At 37.4% G+C, this 22,044-nt stretch overlaps 1 protein-coding gene across 1 annotated transcript; it reads left to right on the top strand.

The window, feature by feature from the left end:
- The first annotated feature begins 1,910 nt into the window (after positions 1–1,910).
- LOC131316879 (BAG-associated GRAM protein 1-like) lies at positions 1,911–21,773 on the top strand. The gene is made up of 18 exons (XM_058346385.1): positions 1,911–2,407; positions 6,094–6,144; positions 6,770–6,867; positions 7,969–8,044; positions 10,802–10,930; positions 11,501–11,547; positions 13,508–13,628; positions 14,023–14,139; positions 14,843–14,872; positions 14,993–15,092; positions 15,926–16,032; positions 16,561–16,704; positions 16,792–16,896; positions 18,625–18,771; positions 18,909–18,962; positions 19,577–19,640; positions 21,161–21,222; positions 21,396–21,773. Exons 1-18 carry the CDS (start codon positions 2,219–2,221, stop codon positions 21,525–21,527), a joined length of 1,773 nt encoding a protein of 590 aa, XP_058202368.1. The 5' UTR covers positions 1,911–2,218; the 3' UTR covers positions 21,528–21,773.
- Positions 21,774–22,044: the final 271 nt, after the last annotated feature.

Genomic DNA, 22,044 nt, shown 5'->3' with positions numbered 1-22,044 from the left:
GATCACCGCTGTCGGAGATATCGTGGGTGCTAAAATAGGCTGGTATAGTTTGAAATTTAAATCAAAATTTAGTGTTTGTTTGTGGCTTAACAATTTTACAATGACCCATTCAAAGGTTATTTTTTTTAATGCTCCTTTGGACCATGGCAACAATTCTCAATCAAGTCAAGAATGAAGCAAGCTACCAGCCTATTGGTTAGTTTAATTTTCTAAACCATATTCCTTTCATCAAATAAAAATAATTTTATAGTTGTTTCTCTCGTATTAAATTCCTGAGTTCGTCACTCATGACTTATCTGTTGTTTTCTTTATTTTAGTTTGGCTGGAGTAAGTATGCAAGTAAGCGCAGGTAACCAATCAAATTATTACTAATTTTTTTACACCAATTCAACATTAATGAGTAAAGTGACTGTGGCGTTGAATTTTTTCTTGGAAGTTATTGACAATAGAGATAAACGGGCACGTACGTGAAACATGTTGGGAAGGGACTCGGGGGGCTTGGTTTGTCTTCAAAACAAGGTTCATCTCGAGCTTAAAAGTTCAATAAGGATTGTTCATGTCGTAGATCTCGACAAGTACGATCTTCTAACAATAAAAAATCAAGTCAATCGAATTAAATTTATTTTAAATTACAATACGAATGATTTTTAGATCTAATTTGCAAGCTCAGTACGACCCACTTTAGGCTCACTGTAGGACTCCAGCTCCATTTGAAAAGACCTTTTTACTATTCTCTCGGTCTGAATTTAATAGTTCTTTTTGGGAGTTCGTATCACTTTTCAATCGATTATATCTTGTAATTTATTATATTTATGTAATTTTGAAAATATTTTCTTATAGAACTAGTTGAGATCTATCAAACAAAATCTATATTTAATATAAAATTCACTACCAATTTAAAAATATAACTTATTTTTATCCAGTTAGTATTAAACTAGAAATTATTAAATCCGAACGAAGGGAGTACCATCTAGAATTCACTTTCTTTTTGAATTCTCACTGCTAAAATACCCCCTCACCTGCCACCCTACTCCACCAAGCGATTATTGTCATCCCCAAATCCCATTTTTCTTTTTTATCGGAATTGTGGTGGAGTTCACGCACTTTGTCCCAATCACAATGTAGAGCACTGAGGCCCATTCCACTAAGATTCTAATTATTGAAGTACTTATTTTTTGTTTTACAAGACAGATCATTTTCTTATAATACATCACTTTTAATTCAAAAAATAAGTATTTATTTGAAAAATCAAATAAGTACTTATTCTTATTTTAGTTAGTGGAACACAAAATTTCCTCCTCCACCACACCCACACCGTCCTATCAAAACATATTCAGAGTGTGTTTTATTAACTAAAATAAGTATTTATTGTTTAAAATTTTTTATTGCACACATCTTGTTAAACTTTTCTTGATCAGGGTGATTTAGGGTGTGTTCCCCTAACTCAAATGAATACTTATTTGTTGAATTAAAAGTGATATATTATGAGAAAATACTCTGTCTCGTAAAATAAAAAATAAGTACGTAAAAAATATAAGAACCTTAACATACTGAGACCTTAATAAATTACCAAATATTCTATAAAATTTGCTGAATAAAAGAAGATAATTCTTAAGAGTTGATGTGAAATGTCTAAAAATTTGCTTCCCTAGTACTAAGTTGAAAGTAGGAAATTGAACACCTAAAAATGGACAGGGGGAGGCTGGGAGCGAGTAGTGTTACTATAAAACAAAATATGTCTGATTAAAAAAAACAAAAACAAACAAACGATTATATACTTTTTGTTTTTTACTCTTCCAAAATCCAACAATCGATCACTCTCTCTCCTCCCACTCAGCGATCACCTCTCTCTCTCTCTCTCTCTCTCTCTCTCTTGAAACACAACAATCTCTCTCTCTCTCTCTCCGGCCAACCGCATTTCCCTTGAACGGGTCCGGCCATGCTAATTTGACTCTCTCTCTCTCTCTCTCTCTCTCTCTCTCTCTCACACACACACACACACATAAATTATATACGTATAAACACAATACATTTATACATACATACCTTTTCAACGATTGTCTACTCGTTCTCTCTCTCTACTACGCTTATGGACCTCCACAACAGACAAAAGTCACAAAACCGTAGTAGGTAACGCCAACTTCCCATAGTCCAAACCCTAGAAACAAATTCCAATCACACAGTTTTTTGCACTTTTCGTCAACTGAGGAAAAACACGATGATCGACGCGGCGCACTTCTGTTTCCTCGTGCCGTCCTGGTGGGAGGTCGAGGTGACCCTCGCCGCCGCCGCCTTCGTCGTCGTCGCCTGCTGGTTCTTCACCTATGGCGGCGCCGGCGGAAACCCCGAGGGGTCTGTTCTTGAGAATCCCGGGTTTTCGGGCGATGTCGTGGACGATAAAGACAAGGTATGCTCGATTCCATTTGTCCTGGTCAATTGTAGTGTATTGCGGTTTTTCATATTTGCAGTACTAGATGAAATTATAGTCCTCGTGATTGATTATTGGTCAATAGGCAGGGGCGGAGCCATGAAATTTTAGTTAGTGGGTCAAAAATTAGATCCTTTTCCATTTGCTTCCAAAGAGTACTAAATTCAGAGGCTAGGTATAAGGTATCATATACTCCCTCTCTGTCCCAAAATGTTTGTCCGGTTCGCAAACGATAGACTTAAAAATATCACAATTTTTTCAAGAAAAATGCAAACATTTTTCAACAATTTACTAGATAGCAATAGATATCCATGAGATCTTTTAATTTATGAAAAAAGTTTGAATTTCCTTTTAAAAAATGTATTATTTTTAAGTGCTCATTTTGCTAACCGGACAAACTTTTTCGGACGGGGGGATTATATTAGTAAAGGTAATTATTAGTTTTTGAAAAATGATTCATGATAAGCCTCAATCCTACTACTATTAAGGGGGGTTTGGGAGCCCTTTTTTTTGAATTTTTTTTTTTTGAATTGTAGTTTTTGGGATGCTAGCAAATAATAGATGTAAATCTGTAGAGACGATACAGTGTTTCGACAATATGTGCAGTATAGTTTTGTAGAGTGGCATTTGGAAGTATACTCATCAAAATAGATTGTGTGTTGATTTTTTACCGTGTTGCCCTTGGTTAAGCATAACAAGGGTAGAAATTTCGTAAAAGGAAAGGGGTAAGATGTCTTTTGATCCGTAGAAGATGAGAAATCAAAAATCAGAATGCAAAAGCTCCTGGGGTGATTCACAAATTGTGTCTCTATTGTGTGGTTATAATGCATTTTGGGTCTAAGCTCCTAAACACCCACCATGCATTAATGCAAAATCTAGAATGCATTAATGCACCTCCCAAGTGCTTGAGATTTCTCAGCATTTGAAGCAAGTTGGGGCAATTTAATTTTTTTTGTGGGGGTTAAAATTGTAAAATTTGGTTACATTCTTTTAAATATCCTTGTGAGAAATCAAAGTGAGTGGGATCAAGTGACTGCACTTGTATTGTACTCCCCTGACCCTGTGAATGAGTATGGTGAGAAGTGTTAATTTGGTTAGTGGTGGCTCCAAGAAGGCAAGAATCTTAAATGTTTTAGTAGTTATATATATCAAAAATCAAAAGAGCCAGAATGTATTGATCACAATGTTTGAGAAAATCTGGTTATTTTCGAACCATATATTACCTGCGTCCTGAATGTTTTTTTTTTATTTAAATTCTTGCATAATAGTGTCATTAGTGTTGATTACATAATTTACTTTTTGTGTATTTGATGCAGTTAAGCAAATTGACTAATGATGTAGAATGATAGAGCTATGACCTGGGCCCGGCTGTTAAATAAATCATATGATTGATTGATAAGTTCAATTTTATCATTGGTTTAAATTAGTGTTTTTGGAGTAATGAAGTGTGTTAAGTTAGCAATGTTTTTTCGAGTTATATAAAAAACTCATAGATGCTGATGTATTCATTATCGCTATTGGAGTGTTCAAAGTGTCTGGTAATCAAGAAAAATCAATATGTATAATGTTATGAAACTTTTCCCTGACTTTAGTGTGGTCAAATTTGTGTTGCAAAAAAATGCTAATACCTATCAAATTACGATTTGTAATGCGTGTTCCGATGTGTGGTACAGTTTCGTTTCAAAATTGTTACTATAGCGGTCCAAAACAATCTCAAAGTTATTCTTCTTCATCTCCTTAACATTTTCCTTAGGAAAACTCACTTGGAAATATCTAGAGTTTCAGGGAGAGTGGGCCTTTTCTAGACAGAATCAAAATTGGCGACAGTGAAATGTTTTCTGGATGAATAATTTGAGAGAAGAAAACAATGGTTCTTTGAATATTCATTGCTTGACAAAAGTACATTTTATTCTTATAATTTGTACCCCTAATATAGCACTATGATTTAGGAGCCATTGCATGCCATGTTTCGGTTGCCGTTTCTCCTGCTGGGACGTGCCGCGCAGGGCCAGCCCAAGGGTTTTTAGTGCCCAAGGCCTAATAAAAAAAAGTGTGCCCTTAAAGAGTTAATACTTAACAATTTTTACAGCAACAATCACAATATGAGAAAGTCAAACCAATATAAAGTTCTACTAATCATTACATACGAACACAAAATACAAAGTCTCCAAATTGGCAAATACATATTATCTCAAGAACACATAAGTATATATTACTCGTGTTGCATTTCTAGAAGCAAAACTATCAAAAGAGTCCTACTCAAACCCAAGTAGTAAAAATATTGGAGGCCCCCTAAAATTTGGAATTTTTGGGATGCCCGAGGCCCCGGCCTCTTGGGCCTTGGGGGTGGGCTGGCACTGGTGCTGCGTAATATGGGGTTGAAGGACCACCCTCACATATCTGTGGTGCTGCTGATGAATTTGGTTTAACATTGAAAGAATGATTATCAAGGCTTTATTTGGTGGTATTTTCCCCCCCTTTTGGAGGCCAAAAATTTAAGAAGGAAATAAAAGATGATCTGTCTTTCTCCCTTTCTTTCTTTTGTATGGGTGTTTTAAAATCTGGTTTGAGACGAGAAAATTTTCATTTGAACTGTACATTTTCTGGGAGAGAGAGAGAGATAGGGAACGATGACTGGGTTTTTGTATTTCCATTTGTTACTTCGAACGCGACAAAGAGACAAAAGAAGTGGGGTTATTTCACATTTGGTTGTTGTGAATGTTATTTGTTAATGGGGTTGAATTTTGGTCAATTGTCATTTATAGCATAAGAATTAAGAAAAGAGTTATTTATTTTCCCCAATTTAGTGTAGTGGTGCCCCTGCTCGAGGTAGTATTGTTTATGGCTTTGTGTCATGACTTTCCAGTTTCAAGTAAAATGGTCTAGTTAACCTTTTCCCTTGTATTAAAATGTGTCAGCATATTTTGTGCGATATTTTCACTTTAATGGCACAGAAGAATTGGCGGTGTTCAGTTTGATAGAGAAATTGAAAGACGCATCCTAATTTGTAATTTAATAATTGAAAATACCAGTAGATGTACGTGGGTTTTACATGAGGATTTGAATATACTATTCCCTTTTGTGTGAAGTTAAGTTACTGTAGATTTTGCCATCTATTTTGCTGCCCAAAGGGTAGCTGTTCTTTGGACATTTGGTGATGATTGGCTGGCTGATATGGCATAAACTGAGCAACCTTCCTGCTAGGATTGATGTCTCCTTGACTTGAACTGTCTGCCCATCAATGATAGGCCGATGCTCTGTCTACTACCTTTCACTTTAAGGGCGTTATAGATATAAATAAAATACAGGAGGAAAAGGTTGTTTATTCGTGATATTCTAAATGCTAAAGATGAAATCGCTTGGCTTGACTTGGAAGTACGTTTTTCTACTTCGCTTGCTCACGTTGCCCCTAGATCCAAGCAAATTGCTATTCGATTGCTTTTGAGTTGGTTAGATCTGTCTTAACTGGATGATTTTGTCACAATTCCATGCGACTAGAACCTTTTTTTTTGTCCCTGAGTTTGAAATTGGGACACTTGATAGTTCTCTATCTGTCTTTTTTTAGAAGTCCTTATTAAAGTAGATCTTGTATTTGTTCCTTGCTAGCTGTTTTCATGGAGTAATTTTCCACTTGTTTGACATGCAGTTGTGCACTTATTTTGTAGATGTTCCAGCTTGAAGGAGACACTCAGACTATGTCTGCTAATATGATCACGGTAATTCTAGATTCTGTATACATGCACCAGTCTCATATGCTGGTTTGACATTGTAGTCTGATGCCCTGCAGTTTTTCTAGTGCTTTCATGCACAAAATGTGTACTTTTTGTTTGCAAAGTGATGTAGCATCAAGTTTCTTCGTTCATGTGTGGGCCATCTTTGGGAACTCCTCCCAGTGACAATTGTAAGCTTGCCCCACATCGTTAATTAATACCTTTAAAATGTAGTATATGAGCTTGGGCAATGTCTCCGTGTTGGCTATTAGTTTGGAGTTGGTGCTTTAATAAGGCTGGCATCAGAGCTAGACTTCTCAGTTTTGGGCAATGTTCCCTATTTCCTTATTGACCCCCCTTGCCTGGGGCTGGAAATCTACCTCGTTGAATTGTAACTTTAATGGGAATTGATTTGTTCTTTGTCTCTGACGTGCGAGACTCGCGGTCGCACGTGAATGGTAATATCAACAACTTGTCTCCCACTAGCTAAATAATACCCTCGAAAACTAGCATATGATGTTGGGCAACCTTTGCACTGTTGACTTGGTTTTAAGTTGGATGTTTATTACTAGTATTTAACTTATGTTTCTCCCCCTTGATTACGAAACATGGTGTATGCTTTGTGTTTCAGTTGGAGCTGTTGGCAGCAAAAAATCTTATCAGTGCTAACTTGAATGGCACTTCAGACCCCTATGTAATCATCACATGTGGTACAGAAAAGCGATTCAGGTGATTAGATTTGATCTTGAGTTATGTACTATTGAGACCGAAGTTGAATATTTGTGCTTTCTCCCAATTATTTGGTGTCTCTGATTAGATCGAATACGTAGTATATTTTCTAAATGTAGATTTGGGATCTTGATGGAGCTAAGTTTTATCGAAGTAAAAGATATCACTTTGATCCCTAGTCATCCTATATTGACTGGAAAAAGGATATCAGAATTTATGTAATCAACCTTAGTTGATTGGTACAGCAAGCGTGGTTTAGTTTGCTTATGAAGCTTGGGAGGAGGTGCTATGTCCACTTAGGACACTTATTGGACTCTGACAAAGGTTGCACACGCCTTGACTGATTGGACACTGGCTCAAGTGATTAATAGCACCTTTTGACTCTTTTTGAAAGCAAAAAAAACTTTACATACTTGGAAAAGCATGTTTCTTTTTCCTAGGCACATGTGTTCTCGGTGGAAGTTTGGAGAAATAGTTTGGTGCTATTGTTTAAAACATAAAATGACCACTCGTTTTGGGAATTGAACTTTCTAAATAAACATTAGATCTTGCTGTTCTCACTTTTGGTCCAACATTTGAAACATGGAAACAGAAATGATATATTTGTATCGTAAAGGACTGATAAGACCTATGTCACCTGGAGTGTGGAACCAATATGAAGTTCTGGCTTTTTGATTGTTTATTGAACATTTCTATATGCATTCAATTTTTTTTTTTTGTTTCTAGCGAACAATTTCCCAAACATTTCAGAAATGGTTCCTTTCCTTTACCATGCAACATTTTGTTCCGTTTACCATGCTAGCCAGAACAAAACTAAAAAAAGGTTTTCCTCCTGTTCATACTTCTATGATTACCCTCTTCAAAACTTTTCTTTTTGTTTAGATACGAAATCTCTCTAAAGTTATAGACCTTTTATGTTGTTGGAATATGGAGTATGAATTAGGCTTCCACAATTCTATGGGTTCCATACATTTAGATAAATGTAAATATGTAATTGTTTCTGAAAGGTTTCAGAGATGTTTCCTTTCCTTTCCCATGCTAGCTGAACGAAGACCTGATACAAAGTTTTGTTTTTTGTTTTTTTTGCTCCTACTGCTGCAGTTCAATGGTTCCTGGATCAAGAAATCCTATGTGGGGAGAAGAGTTCATTTTTTTTGTTGATGAGCTTCCGGTTCAGGTAGTTGCTTTGCTTTGGTATTCGTTGAGAGTTTAAGACAAATTCCCATTTGTACAGCTAAAAGTTGTCAGAACGGTAGTTGATACTTGTACCTTGCAGTGTATCTTTTGTTTTGACTTGTAAAAAAGAATGTGACGGTCACTTTCCATGGTGAAGGATATTTAGTCTTCATCGTGATTGATTTTAAGAAATCTCATGTGTGTCAACCCTTAATAACTACACAACATATTGGTGATGGAAAGATGCACATGTTTTGACATTATAGAAGCATGGGAAACTAACTTATGCAGTCATCCTGAAGTGGGAGGTAGCATCTTGTCTAATATAGAAGGGGAAACCTCTGTTTGGTATGTCCCAATCCCATGTCCGTATCAACAGGAAAAGATAATCATTAAAATACCAGAGCTTGCACCAGAGCCAAAGACAGAAGAGGGAAATGAGAAGGTACTCTAAGGCAAGTAGGTCGTGAACAAAATCTTCGGGTAGTCGCTCTAAAGAACATATTTTTGAAGTTGTGTCACAAAAGTGATTTCCATGATTGCCCAAAAATATTTTTTTTTTACATCTGCTCTTTTCTTTAAGTTTGATTAACTGCTTGGGCAAATAAGTAAAACATATACCCAGTAATTTAACTCTAGGTAACTGCTTCCAAATTTGTAACCGCTTGGGTACAGATGGGCTGTGCGATGACTTGAATTCTAATCCAAGATATATTTCTTCTTTATCACCATTGTGTGCACTTCTGATTCAGAATTATCTAGTTCGGAATTAGTTCTTCCGCTATCTTTTGTAAGTTTTGTCTTTCTACCCTCTTCTGTGTGAACATATGTTTAACCGTTGTGCAATCATTTTTTCATTGATATTATTTGAAGATTTTCTTCTGATATACCTTCACTTTGTGTATTTAATTTTGGGCGGTGGTTGTTTTCTACTCTACATGGATAAATCTCTGATGAGTATTGCTGCTTCATTATTGTTGTTTCATTGTAGTTTTGCATAATGCTTTATATCTACATATATGTATGCACTCACGCTTGACATGAAATGTCTGTGCCCATCCTTCTAGTCCTATTTAAAAGGATCCTCAAAATATCTCTGATGCCCTCCGCTTTGATTTGGGGGCATGGCTTCACGGCATGAAGTCCCTTTGAGTTTCTCGATTTTGAAAGTATAGGAGGGCCGGTGTTATTAGTGGTAAACTCTCTCACCTTGTGCATATATTGCCCAATGTTAACCCCATCGGTTGGGGATTACATGGATACTGGTATTGTTGTTCAAATTATGTGGGAGTAATGTTGAAGATACTGAGGTAGCATGAATGTTTCAGAGCTTGACTATGAGTTTTATACATCAAATTTTCACGAGGGTGGAAAACTTCAGGTCCTAATGCTTTTGTGTAGTTGAATTGCGGACAAAAAAACTCAGTGATGTCGGAACTAAACGACAATTCCTCCTAACTCTAACATGACGAACCTCTTACAGTGTGTGGAGATTAGCAGTTGGTCATTAGGAATCTCAGTAGTGCGGGGGTATGTTTTCAGTTGCTTCAAATTGTTGTGATTGGTATACTATGTGGGTCATTTTATAAGACAATATGTTTTAGTTGCTTAGCGTAAGCTGTTGAATTGGTTGCCACATTGGTATCCAAAATCCATAACCTCTGCTATTCCAGTTTTAAGTTAAGCTGTATGTCATCCTTCCTTCTACTTAACTATTAGAATATTAGCAGCTAAATTCTTCAGATTTACTCTGACATTTTCGGATTAAAGGGAACAAATTTCTATACCAAGCAAATTCTTCTTATTTATCTGCTAATATTCTGATAGTTTCACTGTTTCAGTGGTAGGAACAACCTTATGTGCCCTTTCCCTTACATGCATGTCCATGAAAAGTTTTCATGCCTCCAGTTTTGGTGGAAGGATCGGGACATCAGTTTATCATCTTAATTTCCTTTTGTACCACGGGCAAAAGCTGGACTGATGGAAACCAAAGACATGTTTTTCTTGCTTGCTTCCATATAAGTAGTAGAACTGCAGCCCCAATCATCTGTGGTTGTAGTAGTGGGTTTCTCATTTAGGAAAGACTAGTGCAATGGAGGCAGGGTGTATCGAGTTGCCTTTTGAAGCGGGTTTCCAAGGTGAAGCCTTCTGTTGAAAGCTTGGACTTTCTCTTTTCAACATGAAGTCTGTTGACTGCACTTCTTCAATTTTGGCTGGGAATGGAACTTTGTGTACGTCATGAGTGGTATCTGGATATGTATTCAGGATGCAATCCATCTACATGAAGTCCATGCTTCTGCTCCTGTTTAACTAACCGTATTGAATGAGCTTGTTGATGATTAGTAGTTGCTTAGCATTTTTTGCCAGATTAATAAGCAAATTCTCACCTAATTATGTGAGCTAAGTGCGTTATGGTTTTGCTATCAAAATTGGAGTTGTCAAATACAGGATAATAATCTCTGAATAAGGCCTGAGATGGTTATATCAAATGAGAGGCGCCACTGAGTTTTCTGGACCATATGCAATGTTAGTGGTTTTGTAGTACTTAAGCAATTGCAGTAGAACATCTCAGGATGTTCTCTAGTTACTTGAACCAAGACATGCATCTTTTACCTGTAGAATTCAGGAGTAACTTGTGGTGTATCTATTGGTTCTCATGTTTATGCTCTCATATAGTCATATGTATGCACATCCTTCTGCATGTGTCTCATTTTGTTCAGGTCTCCTGAATCAGTGTATCTTTTATTTGCATTGGCAGATTAACGTGACTATATATGATTGGGATATAATTTGGAAAAGTGCAGTCCTTGGTTCAATAACTGTTCCTGTTGAAAATGAAGGTCAAACTGGTGCTGTGTGGTATACATTGGATAGCCCATCAGGGCAGGTAATTGGTGCTTCATGTTATTCTTTATTCATTTTGTTGGCGGTCTATATTGCTCGGCCAATGGTCTCTTTGCAATATTATTTCTTAGGGGTGAAAGTCGGTCTGTTCGGTTTTTGGGGTGTTCAGGACCGAACCGATCGGTTCGGGGTAATGTAGTTGGGAACTGACCTCGACCGAAAAAAACAATGGACCAAAATCGGTTCGGGGTGGTTCAGTATTTTCGGTTTTTCCAAAATTTTCGGTGCGGCGTTAAGATTGAAATGGACGGTTGAAATTGAGATGGACGGCTGAGAGTTGTTTTTTTTTTTTTGTGGGTTTAAGATGGATGGCTTTGGTTGATCGGTCCAAATTGTTATGGTTTTGGGGTTTATCAGATTGGTTTGGTTCGCTCCGGAGAAATTTCCAGGTAACCAAGACCGAACTGAAAATTGATTGGTCCGGTTCGGTCCAAACCGAAGCCGACCACCCTTACCCCGACTGAAAACTGAAGCGATCAGTCGGTTTTTTCGGTCCGTTGGTTTTACTTTCACCCTTATTATTTCTTATGGAACTCCTTTGGTTTTTTGTCAGGTTTGCCTAAATATTAAGACAACGAAACTCCCTGTAGACTCTTCCAGGTAGCCTTTTGTGTCCCGTCCCCGCCTCCTCTTTATTCGTTGCCTTTATGTTTTATTCTGTGTAGTATATCACCATGAAATATACTTTTTTTTATGGAATGGCTAGATGCATTCTACAACTTCTTGGTCGCCTGGAATACTTAGTGGCAGATGTATCTCTCACACGTTTAATTTCATCTTGACCCAGTCAGAAGATTGTCTGCCTGTCAGTTCTTTGTTCGACTGGGTTGGGGATTTGGGAGGGAGATTTTGTTGGATGCAAATTGCACTGAAAGATGGGAGAGGGGTAGATTGGCAAGGCGAAGAGGTTTGAACTAAATAGGGGTCATTTTCCTCTGCTTTTAGTTATCCTCTTCCTTTAAGAGGCTCGTATAGTCAGCCTTGAGGTGGTTGTGTGTCTGGCTCGAAGTGCCTTATCATCCTGGTCCAGATACTCTATAATCCACTATCTTGGTGATTTTGAAATCTCGTTGCAACTTGCAACCTGCCGAGGTTGCACACAACATCCTTTGCGGAGTAATTGGTCTTGGGCAGACACTACCTCCTCTTTTGGGATGGCTGAATAACAATCTACCCGATCTTTATCCCCAGTTTATATGGGATCACAAATCTGACTCAGAGAGAACCCTGAGCACTAATAAGACCATCTTGCAAGAAACTAAAACTGCTTAATACCCTACTACTCTGCAATATATGTGGCCACTTCATTTTGGTCCCCATGTTCCCATTGCATCAATTAGTACTTGAAATGTATTGCGAGTGTTTAAGTGGTCCCTTCACCTCACTCTGTTCCAAATCGATAGAAGGGCCAAGGCTAATCTTGGAAATGGCACCGAAATCTCACAAGATGCTTCATTTAGGATTAGTTTTTTCTTCCAAACATATCTGGTACTAGGTTTGACGATGCAGGCATGAGGACCACATAGATACCCATTTCATGGGGGACTGAAGCGTTGCAAGCTGTGTACCATAAGGACCATTAGTGGACTTAGTTGGTTAGTCCTAAACAAAATGTAAAATTTGACAACCTTTTTTCTTTGATCTGTAGAGGAGTTCTTTTTTATTTTATTTTTATTTTTCCACGGAAAAGGGAATCTGTAGAGGAGTTCTTGCCCACATGAGTCTTCAAAAATGTAAATGGGACTGTCTTGGCATAGTGAATGAAGCTGATTTGATGACCCACATAAAGTGAAGGTTAGGAACTTGGGACTATAGCAGCAGTTTTGAATCTTCTATACTCCGTTTACTATCGATTCATTTTCGTTATTCTACTTGTGATGTAAAAAATTCAAAAGAGGCACAATAAAAGATGTTCACACAAACATTAACTAATCAGAGCCCCCTGAAAAGTCCATATATGGAGCTCTACCTGTCTCAACTGAAACTTAAAACCGCCCCCAGTCAACAATCCTGACGTCAGTTAGACTAGAAAGTAATCAAATTCAATCTATTGTGACACTTTTAATTGAAGAAAGAAAGTCTTAACTTTGTGATCCGAAATTAATTTGCAAAATACACAACCAATTCAAGAATAATTACTAGAAAAGGAAGGAGAGGGGGAGTCCGTGGGCTTGATATGCCGTTCTACATGCTCTGAAGGCACACTGGTCAATTTAGCAAGTACCCAGCTGTTCAACTATGGAATCTTTGTGACTGATACTAAATTGTAGCGCGAGGTCCTGCCTATAACTCAAAGAAGGCGAGTCAAGTGCATCTTTTGCACTCTCTCTCAAGGTTATTTCTTTATGTTAATGTGCTTCTTAATTTGTTTTCTGTTTTCATCATGACTTTTGAGATATTTTATTTGAAATTTCCCAAGGCCAGTACTTTATTGTCGGAAGATGTTATTTTGGAATCGTTCTGCTTGTCGTACTCTGCATGGTTCTAGGATTTTATTGTCGATGGTGTTGCTAAATTTATCATGTAGTATACTTAGTTAGCCTAAAATTACCTCATTTAGAGTTTTGAATGGCTATGCTGGAGCTAAGGCTCGAAGAAGGATTTCAGATAAACAAGGTCCCACTGTGGTTCATCAAAAACCTGGTCCTCTGCAAACAATATTTGATCTCCCTCTTGACGAGGCAAGTTTGTTAACTGTCATTTTTCACATGTTAATGCATTGAGCTTCCATTTGTATATAATTCTGTCTAATGCTTTGGTAACAGAAGAACTTAAGAGCATCCACAATGTAATAATCAAAATCAAAAGATTGCTAAAGTTAGCAATGTATGCTTAAAAAAGTGCTCAGATTGTAATAATCAAAGTTAGCAACCTCTTAACTAATAATCAAATTTGGGCATTTGAATAATCAAAAGTAACAATGTGGGACTTCACATTGCTAACTTTAGCAACCCTCTAAATGAATAATCAAAAGCTGACGTGGCAAGTTTTGATTATTACATTGCGGATGCTCTAAGGCTCCAGACCATTTTTGGCAACTTCAGGTGCTAACTGGATTCATATTTCTTATTCCAGTTTACTGAGAATAGCTATTCTTGTGCACTCGAGAGGTCCTTTCTGTATCATGGCCGTATGTTTGTCTCTGCATGGCACATCTGCTTCCATTCGAACGTGTTTTCCAAGCAAATGAAGGTTTGTTGTTCTTACTTCTAGTAGCATGTTATATTCTTTTCAGTGAGGCTACAATCATTTTCAAGAACACGATGACACTACTTTGCATGCAATGCTATGAGAAAATTGCTGTACAGAATGTGTTTTGCCATTGTGGTTGGCTGACTATCATTGTGAAGTGCTTGATATGCATGCGTTGGAGTTGCCTATTTTTTTCCTTTCAAGAGAAGATTCTTCCTACTGTCAAGTTGATTAGGAGAAGGAAAGTGTTTGTGAACAAAAACTTGTGTTGCATGGACAATGAGGGATGGCAAGTCAATGTGACAACTTCTAATCTATTGACGAGGCATGCATAGGGCCTTCATGTTACTTCTTACAAGTGCAGTTTAGGCTTTGGATGGTTTGTCCTGTGTAATAGCAAACGAAGGATTGTCATTGACTTCTGTTAATACATTGATTTGTAGCTGAGTAGCTCTATCTCCTAGTCCTGTCATTGATCTACCCTATCTTCCTTACCCTCTGTACTTTCTTCTTAAACGGGAAGGAACGTCTGCTGTTTATTTGACATAGTCATCATAGAAAGATTTTCTTGATTTCGTGCATTACATTAAGTTATTTTTTGCTTATCTCACGTCAACTGCCCATATGCTGCCTCTTAGTATGCCATAATTAAAACTTATGCAGTCAGTGCTCATATTGTCTATAATGTGTCTTGATTTGGCAGGTCATTATACCCTTTGGAGATATAGATGAGGTACATAGCTTCTCCCAAGTTTGTTGTACTAATTCCCTCCTAGTCCTGTTGGCTGACTCAAATAGCTTACATGCTGTACAAGGTTTTGACAATTGCTATTCTTTTATTTCATTTATACAGATAAGGAGGAGCCAGCATGCAGTTATCAATCCGGCCATTACAATTATCCTTCGCATGGGTGCCGGTGGTCATGGCGTACCTCCCTTGGGAAGTCCTGATGGTTAGTTTTGTGTTTAGAGGTTGAACTGCTGTTAAAAAGCTCTTAATAACGTACTTTGACCTGTGCTTGAGGAGAAAATTCCTATTGTCAGAATTTGATATACCAATGGTGTATTCAAACTACAGAATCGATATTACATCTTGATGAAAGAGTTGCACCAAAAATACGATAGTGGTAGCACCCTGTTTTTACGGTTTCAACAATGGGATGAGATATAGCTTCATGTTCTCTTGCCAATGGATGTACCTCATGGCTCATAGTGACTGGTTTCACTTTCTTTTATTTTGTTGGATATAATAAAATGTGTGCTCTAAGGACCAGCTGTGGTAGTTACTTATTTGGATTTCAACCTTTTTTTGTGGAGATTATTTTGTGAAAGTTTTAGGATTTTATTCTCATTGTCACGAAACTTGAGATCAAGTTGTCTCTCAGTAGTAGGGGAATCGCCCGTGTTACTAGTATGGATCCTTGATGATATGAAATGAGTAGGCTTCACTAAGGTCCACTATCCTGAAAATTGTATTTGAGTAAGACTTGCAGGAGGATATGGTAACCATTGTGATTTGCAATTGGCCCTAGAAAATTGCTACCATTATTATAAACTATAAGGAATATTTATTTATATATATGACCATTTTATTCTCTTCACGTCATTTAATGGTTTCAGTGTTTGAGAATATTCTTTAACAGGTAGGTTAAATTGTAAGAGACTATGTTTTTCTAAGTATGGCTAATTAAAGGATCTAGATAGGACAAATCATTAGAGAGTTTATCAGTAACAATAATTGAATGAGTGTCATTGTATTGAAGCCTTTTTCCATTTCCATGTACAGGTAGAGTCAGATATAAATTTGCATCATTTTGGAACAGAAATCATGCCCTAAGGGGATTACAGCGTGCGTCCGACAAGTATCATTCAATGGTAGAAGCTGAGAAGAAGGTCTGCTCCATGTGCTTTCTGACAATTTTATATATTGGGCTGCGTTATTTGCGTTCACGTATGCAAGACGATGCTTAAAAGTAATAAAGAGAGAATGTCAAACATTATTTGGATTACATATGGTTATTGATGTCCAGATTCTAGTAAAAGCCTGAGAAAATGTGATGAACTATTCTAACCTTTTTATTGTTCTGATATGGCTTCGCATACTTTCTTGTTACGTTTGAGAAAGGAACTTGACATAGCAAGAATTCTCTAACATATCATCTTCAAAGGTATTATTAGGTAGAAGTGAGAAAATACATTGACTCAGGGCTGATGTGTGATAGAATCATATTTGGTACTAAGATGACCTGTATTTCATGCTACTTATCGTTCTTCTGCTTGAATTAGGTTCAAAGTTGTTTGAATGTCCCTTGGCCTTGACATTTAGCTTCTTCTTTCTTTTGTTTTTGTTAGGTTCTGACCCTGAACTGTTTTAATAGCTGATTGAACTCTTTTGGTTGATCTATTCCTATTATTATACAGGAGAAGGAACAGTCTGCACTGCGTGCACATAGCAGCTCAGTTAGAGGCAGTAAAAGGCAGGTTAAGACTCCAGAGGAAAGCGTGCCCAAGGCTGTCAAGTTCCAACCCTTCATTAGAGAAGAAGTTCTAGTTGGTATATATCATGTATGTGTTTTATCTCTTTTCCCATCCTTCAGTATATATTTTTCCTGATGGTTTAATGTTAATTTTAGCCAAATTAATGTCCCCCAGGATGTTTTTCCAAGCACAGCGGAGCAATTCTTTGCCTTAATGTTAAATGATGGTTCGAACTTTATAAATGAGTATCGTGCGGTCCGAAAGGACACTAATCTTTCTGTAAGTACCAAGATTTTATGGTGATCATACTTGCATGTCTTTTCAAGTACCATATTTTCGATTGGCTATGCATACTGATGAATTTGAGAAGTTTTCCCCTTCTTTATGATGGATTCTGGTCTATCAAAGCCTAAACCTTGTAGCTACTTTGAATTATGAGCATCACATGATCAATTGCACGTTATGCATTATCGGGTGCTGTCCTACAGATTGAGCTGTTATGTCAGAAATTACCTTAATAGGATGCATCATGCATGGGGTAAAGGTGGTTAAAACAAAAATATGTTACTATCTTAGAGATGAATCGTAGAATCTAATTTGGAGCTTTCTTTCACTTTGAAATAACAGCCAGTAAAAACTATCAATTGTCGGAAGGATCTGTTAATCACAGTTTAGAGTTCAACTGATTATCTGTGCTAGTAGATTAGCCTATAAAAGAAGATAAAAGGTTATCGGGTTTGGTTGCCATTTTGCCGAGCTCAAGCTAGTTTTGTATTCTTATATCCATCACATCATAGGAAGCCCAGCATTTTTTGGGTGTTCTACAAACCATGCCAATGTTTCACATCCAAAATAACTTGGCAATTTTATGTCTTGATTGTTGCATAACATCATAACTTTATACCCTCTTGGTTTTCGAAGAAAGTGTGTTAACTGTGTTTTCTTGAGAAAGATTCGGGAAAAATTTGAGATGCACATGTACATTCCTGGGGCAGAACTCCTTGAGAATTAATAGCTAAACCATCAAGTAGATGATTAGAGCAGCATCAAAAGATGGCATTTATTATCTAAGATTGTAGGCACAGTTGTGTATGCACCTAAAACATTGGCAAACAACAATTATCCATCATCCTGATTAAGAATCTCAGTGCAGAGAAGTTACCCTATAGCCGTTGCTTGTGGGTAGTTGCAAGAAAACGGGATTTACTTTTGATGGGTGGGTCCACAGTTACCTTCCTTGGTGGGGTTTCTAATTAAATATACTCAGTGCAAAGAAATAACCGAGTTATTGGTGAAAGGTTTTGAATGGCTTTGAAGATTGAATTTCCTTGTTCCAATTTTGTAGATCTTCAGAGTGAGTTCTGTTCGTTGAGGAAACATGTTCAACCCTACATGCAGACACTTATGTATAGGTCATTTATCTGTTCAGTCCCGAACTCATCTACTAGTAGTTCACGGACAGGTGATGCCTACAGCAAGACTGGCCGCCGTGGCCGGGCAGACATGGACTTTTCTTCTTTTTCAAAGTACATAATATAAGAGTTTGGTCTACATCAGTAATCCTATTAGGTCTGAGTGGCCTGTTGGGAGTCTGATCCGCTTGAGGTCTTTCCGTGTGTGCGTAGGCCCAATCCGTTGGAGCAGTATCCACGGAGTCCAAACCACATCAAAGGGACCCAATATACATTGAATGACCCATATCCACTTAAAAGGCAAAGCCTTGTAAGTGGTGAGCCATCCAATTGTATATTAAGGTCCGACCCATTTTCTATTTATTCGATGTGGGACTCAACCTTTCACACATGTTCCTAACATGGCCAAGAAACTTCGGCCAAATGTGCGAAGAAACATGTATTAGGGCATCCCGTCCTGTAGTCAACCAACGTTGACTCTCAATCATGAGATGCATCTGAATCTATTTACACCCAACAAAACTGGAATTTTTGTTTATTCAAATGATTTGCAGTAATCTAAAAACTCAGTGTATATATCTGATGCTAATGATAGATCGGTCCATGGCATGCTGCTGATGAATATGATGGTCAAGTCAGAGAGATAACATTAAGAGCCCTTTGTAACAGTCCCATGTGCCCTCCGGACACCGCAATGACGGAATGGCAGCATGCTGTTTTGTCATCGGATAAGAAACAGCTGGTGCGACTACTTATTTTGTATCCTACTTTGATTTGTTCCTACTTCCTAGTAATAGATTTTTGTGACTAATTTGTTCTTGTCTCTGAAGTGATGTTACTTTGTTTAATCAAATTGCCATCGTAATTCTCTTCTATTAGGTGTATGAGACCGTCCAACAGGCGCACGATGTACCGTTTGGGTCTCACTTTGAGGTACGAATGTGGATCAAATTTGTGTTCTAGACTTGTTGTAAGTTTGTAACTACATTTTTTTTTGTGTTTTTCATCAACATTGTGTTCTAAACTTTGCGTACCTTGACTTCTGTGATGTCGAAAACATTCACTCTCTTCATTAATATAGATAGATCAAAGAAGCTTAAGTATGTGGATTCTATTTGGAAGAAGTATACTGTCGTTTTATTTCTTATGGGTAAATGTTACTCATTTGTTTTATGCCAGTCTTTACCTATTGGACTGGCTTTGGGAAATTTTCTAGTTTTAAGATTTCTTTTCATATGATATTTAGTTCAAGTCAATCCGAATCTTTGATTCACAATATGCAATTTTTGAGTTTAAACAAACCCAATTTTGTAGAATGGGGAGATGATAATCCATATTAACTGTCAGGTAGGTGCCAATGCTTTCTTGGATGGTCAAATTCATACAAAATGGAAAAGTAGAAGAGGATTATTAGATTGACGCCTAAATGTCGATAGATTACATACTCGCTATTATTTAATGCTCTTTGTTGGAAAACAATTATGTAAGAGGCTGGGTTTTGCTTTCTTTTTGTACATTATTCATCTATTGTTTCTTTTATACACCAGGTACATTGTAAATGGTCTTTGGAGACAATCTCTGAATCCTCTTGCAATGTTGATATAAAAGTTGGTAAGTTTCTACTGTGTATCAACACCTTGTTGAAGCACTACATTGTAAGCATTGAATAGGTTGAACCGTTGAAGAGAAAATTGTATCATAGTTTTTGTCTCCCTTGTGCACTTCATACCTTTAATTCCCTATACTGAATTTTTCTACAGTGATCTATGCTTCCATAATGCTTGTGTTACTACTACTTTGTAAATTTTAGTAGGATGATATTTTAAGACACCTTGCTTATTTTTTTAGTATAATCAGAGAACTTGTGTGTGGATTTAAGGATTCACATAAAAAAAAGTGCCTTATCAGATTTAAGGTTTTTAGTAGTGGAAGAAGAGCATATTCTGATGTATAAATTTGGTTCAAGACATTTGGGTTAGAGTTTGGGGTGTGATAAGCCTAAGAATGTAAGAGTTCATCGATGTAGCTACTAAGAACAAGCAGTTATAATAGAGGCCTTTCTAGGAGGGGAGGTGTTATGTACGTTACAATCTTTTTGAGTAGAGAGAAAGATTTGAGTTTGATAGGTTGCACCCACTCTGCAAACTGGTGACGTAGGTTGGATGAGCCATAGGAGGTCTCCCCGTTGCCGGAGATGTTGAGGATGGAGGTTGGTCTTTGTCGTCATTGGATTAATACGACCTCTCTGTAGCTATGGATGGTGGAGGAGAGGTGATGTTGGAGAGGGAGAGGAGAATTTGAAGTGGAGGAATTTGATCTTCGATGTTTTGGGTAACAAGCCTCTCACGCATGCGTGCATATGCACAAAGCACACGCACTAGCATGAGGCATACCAAAAAGAGAGTTTGGGAAGAATGCCTACGTCTATGGCTCGCTCCAGATTTCACTATGTTCTTGAATGGGGAAGAAGAACATAATATCTGTAGTTGGATCCCTGAAGTACTGAGCCTTCAGTCCAGTCCTAATCATGCTTCACAAACCCACTTGTATTGGTAGAAGGAGGAGAGAAGAAGTAGGCGAAGAGGGTGAAAGAATATTCCATCCATGTCAACCTCTTCTCTGAATCCAACAAGAGCACCACCTTCCATTCCCCAATAAAGGTAATGTGCATCATCTTGATCATTCCCCAAAATTTTATGTTATTCTCCAGTCCAATTGTACGAGTGAGACAAAAGGCTTGGAAAGATAGAGAGACTAGGAGGGAATGAAGATTGGAAGGATTGGCTTGGGGTTGATTGGATATGGTTGATTGGATAGGAAGGGAGATACTTCTTACACAATAACTTTGCGTTACGTTAGTGCTTGATCCACTTTTCATACCTCATCACCTTTCCACCACTGATTTTTATTTTTTTTCACTCATTGACCAGCCCTATATTTTCAATTTACCCGTTGACCTCATAATAGATAGATATTCCACATTCATAAGCATCACACGTAATAATGTTGCTAAAGTACTGTAACTTGGTCCTTTTCCTTTTCCTTTTGTATCCATCTTTGAGACAAACATCAAAGATTTGTTCAACACGTGAAGATTTGAGTTAATCTGTAGAATTCCGGAATTTATGCAGGTGCACATTTTAAGAAATGGTGTGTGATGCAATCTAAGATAAGATCAAGTGCAATTAATGAGGTATGCATTGCTCGTTACTCAAATTGTTATATGGTTGCTTACCATTCCATCATTTTCCCTTAGAGCTTGAAGCTTTTCCAGATTGCCTTCAATGGTTAGTAAGATGTTTATGGTGGTTTGTCGGATTTTATTCAACGAAACAATGAACGAATTTTCGTGGACTAATTGTGCAGTACAAGAAAGAAGTGGAGTTGATGGTAGAGGTGGCCCGTTCGTATATTAGATCAAAAACTGGTGGTGGTGAGGTTGACAATATTGCTTCCCCTGCACCTACAACCAATGTTGTTATACTACAGAGCACATAGCTTAGGCCCTTAGGGCAGTCTTTTTCAAATATTTTTTTTTCTTAACCTTCTTGTACTCTAATCCTTTCTGTTTATAGTGTATATTTAGAGCATTGGGTCCATTTTAGTCAGCAAAATAGTCAAGGGACATTTGTTGTTTGTAAATGCAAACTCACCCTGCCTCCTTGATAGAGAACAAGTGGTGTGTTACTTGTAATGGCTGCTTTAATAGAGCATCTATTTCGGTTATGCAATCATCTTTGTTTCTTTTGTAAAGCTTCATCCAGGAAATCTGTGGACAGGATCATTCTTATCCAATGATCTTGGCTGCCTAAGGGCATCCCAAACTTTATTCCTTAATTTTCCCCTCCATTCCTCTATTTTGGATGAAATTCTTACTTCAACTCACCATTTTAGAAGATTCAGTTTGACACTTCAAATATGAAATATGGAGTCCGGAAAAAGAAAAAACAAAAGGATCTCTAAAGGAACTTTTTGACAACAATCAGAGAATCGATTGATGCTAAACCACTAGGAA

This window comes from Rhododendron vialii, chromosome 2a, assembly GCF_030253575.1.
Source record: "Rhododendron vialii isolate Sample 1 chromosome 2a, ASM3025357v1".
NCBI lineage: Eukaryota > Viridiplantae > Streptophyta > Magnoliopsida > Ericales > Ericaceae > Rhododendron > Rhododendron vialii.
Note: the sequence above shows the minus strand (reverse complement) of the source record. Positions and strands in the feature narration are given on the sequence as shown.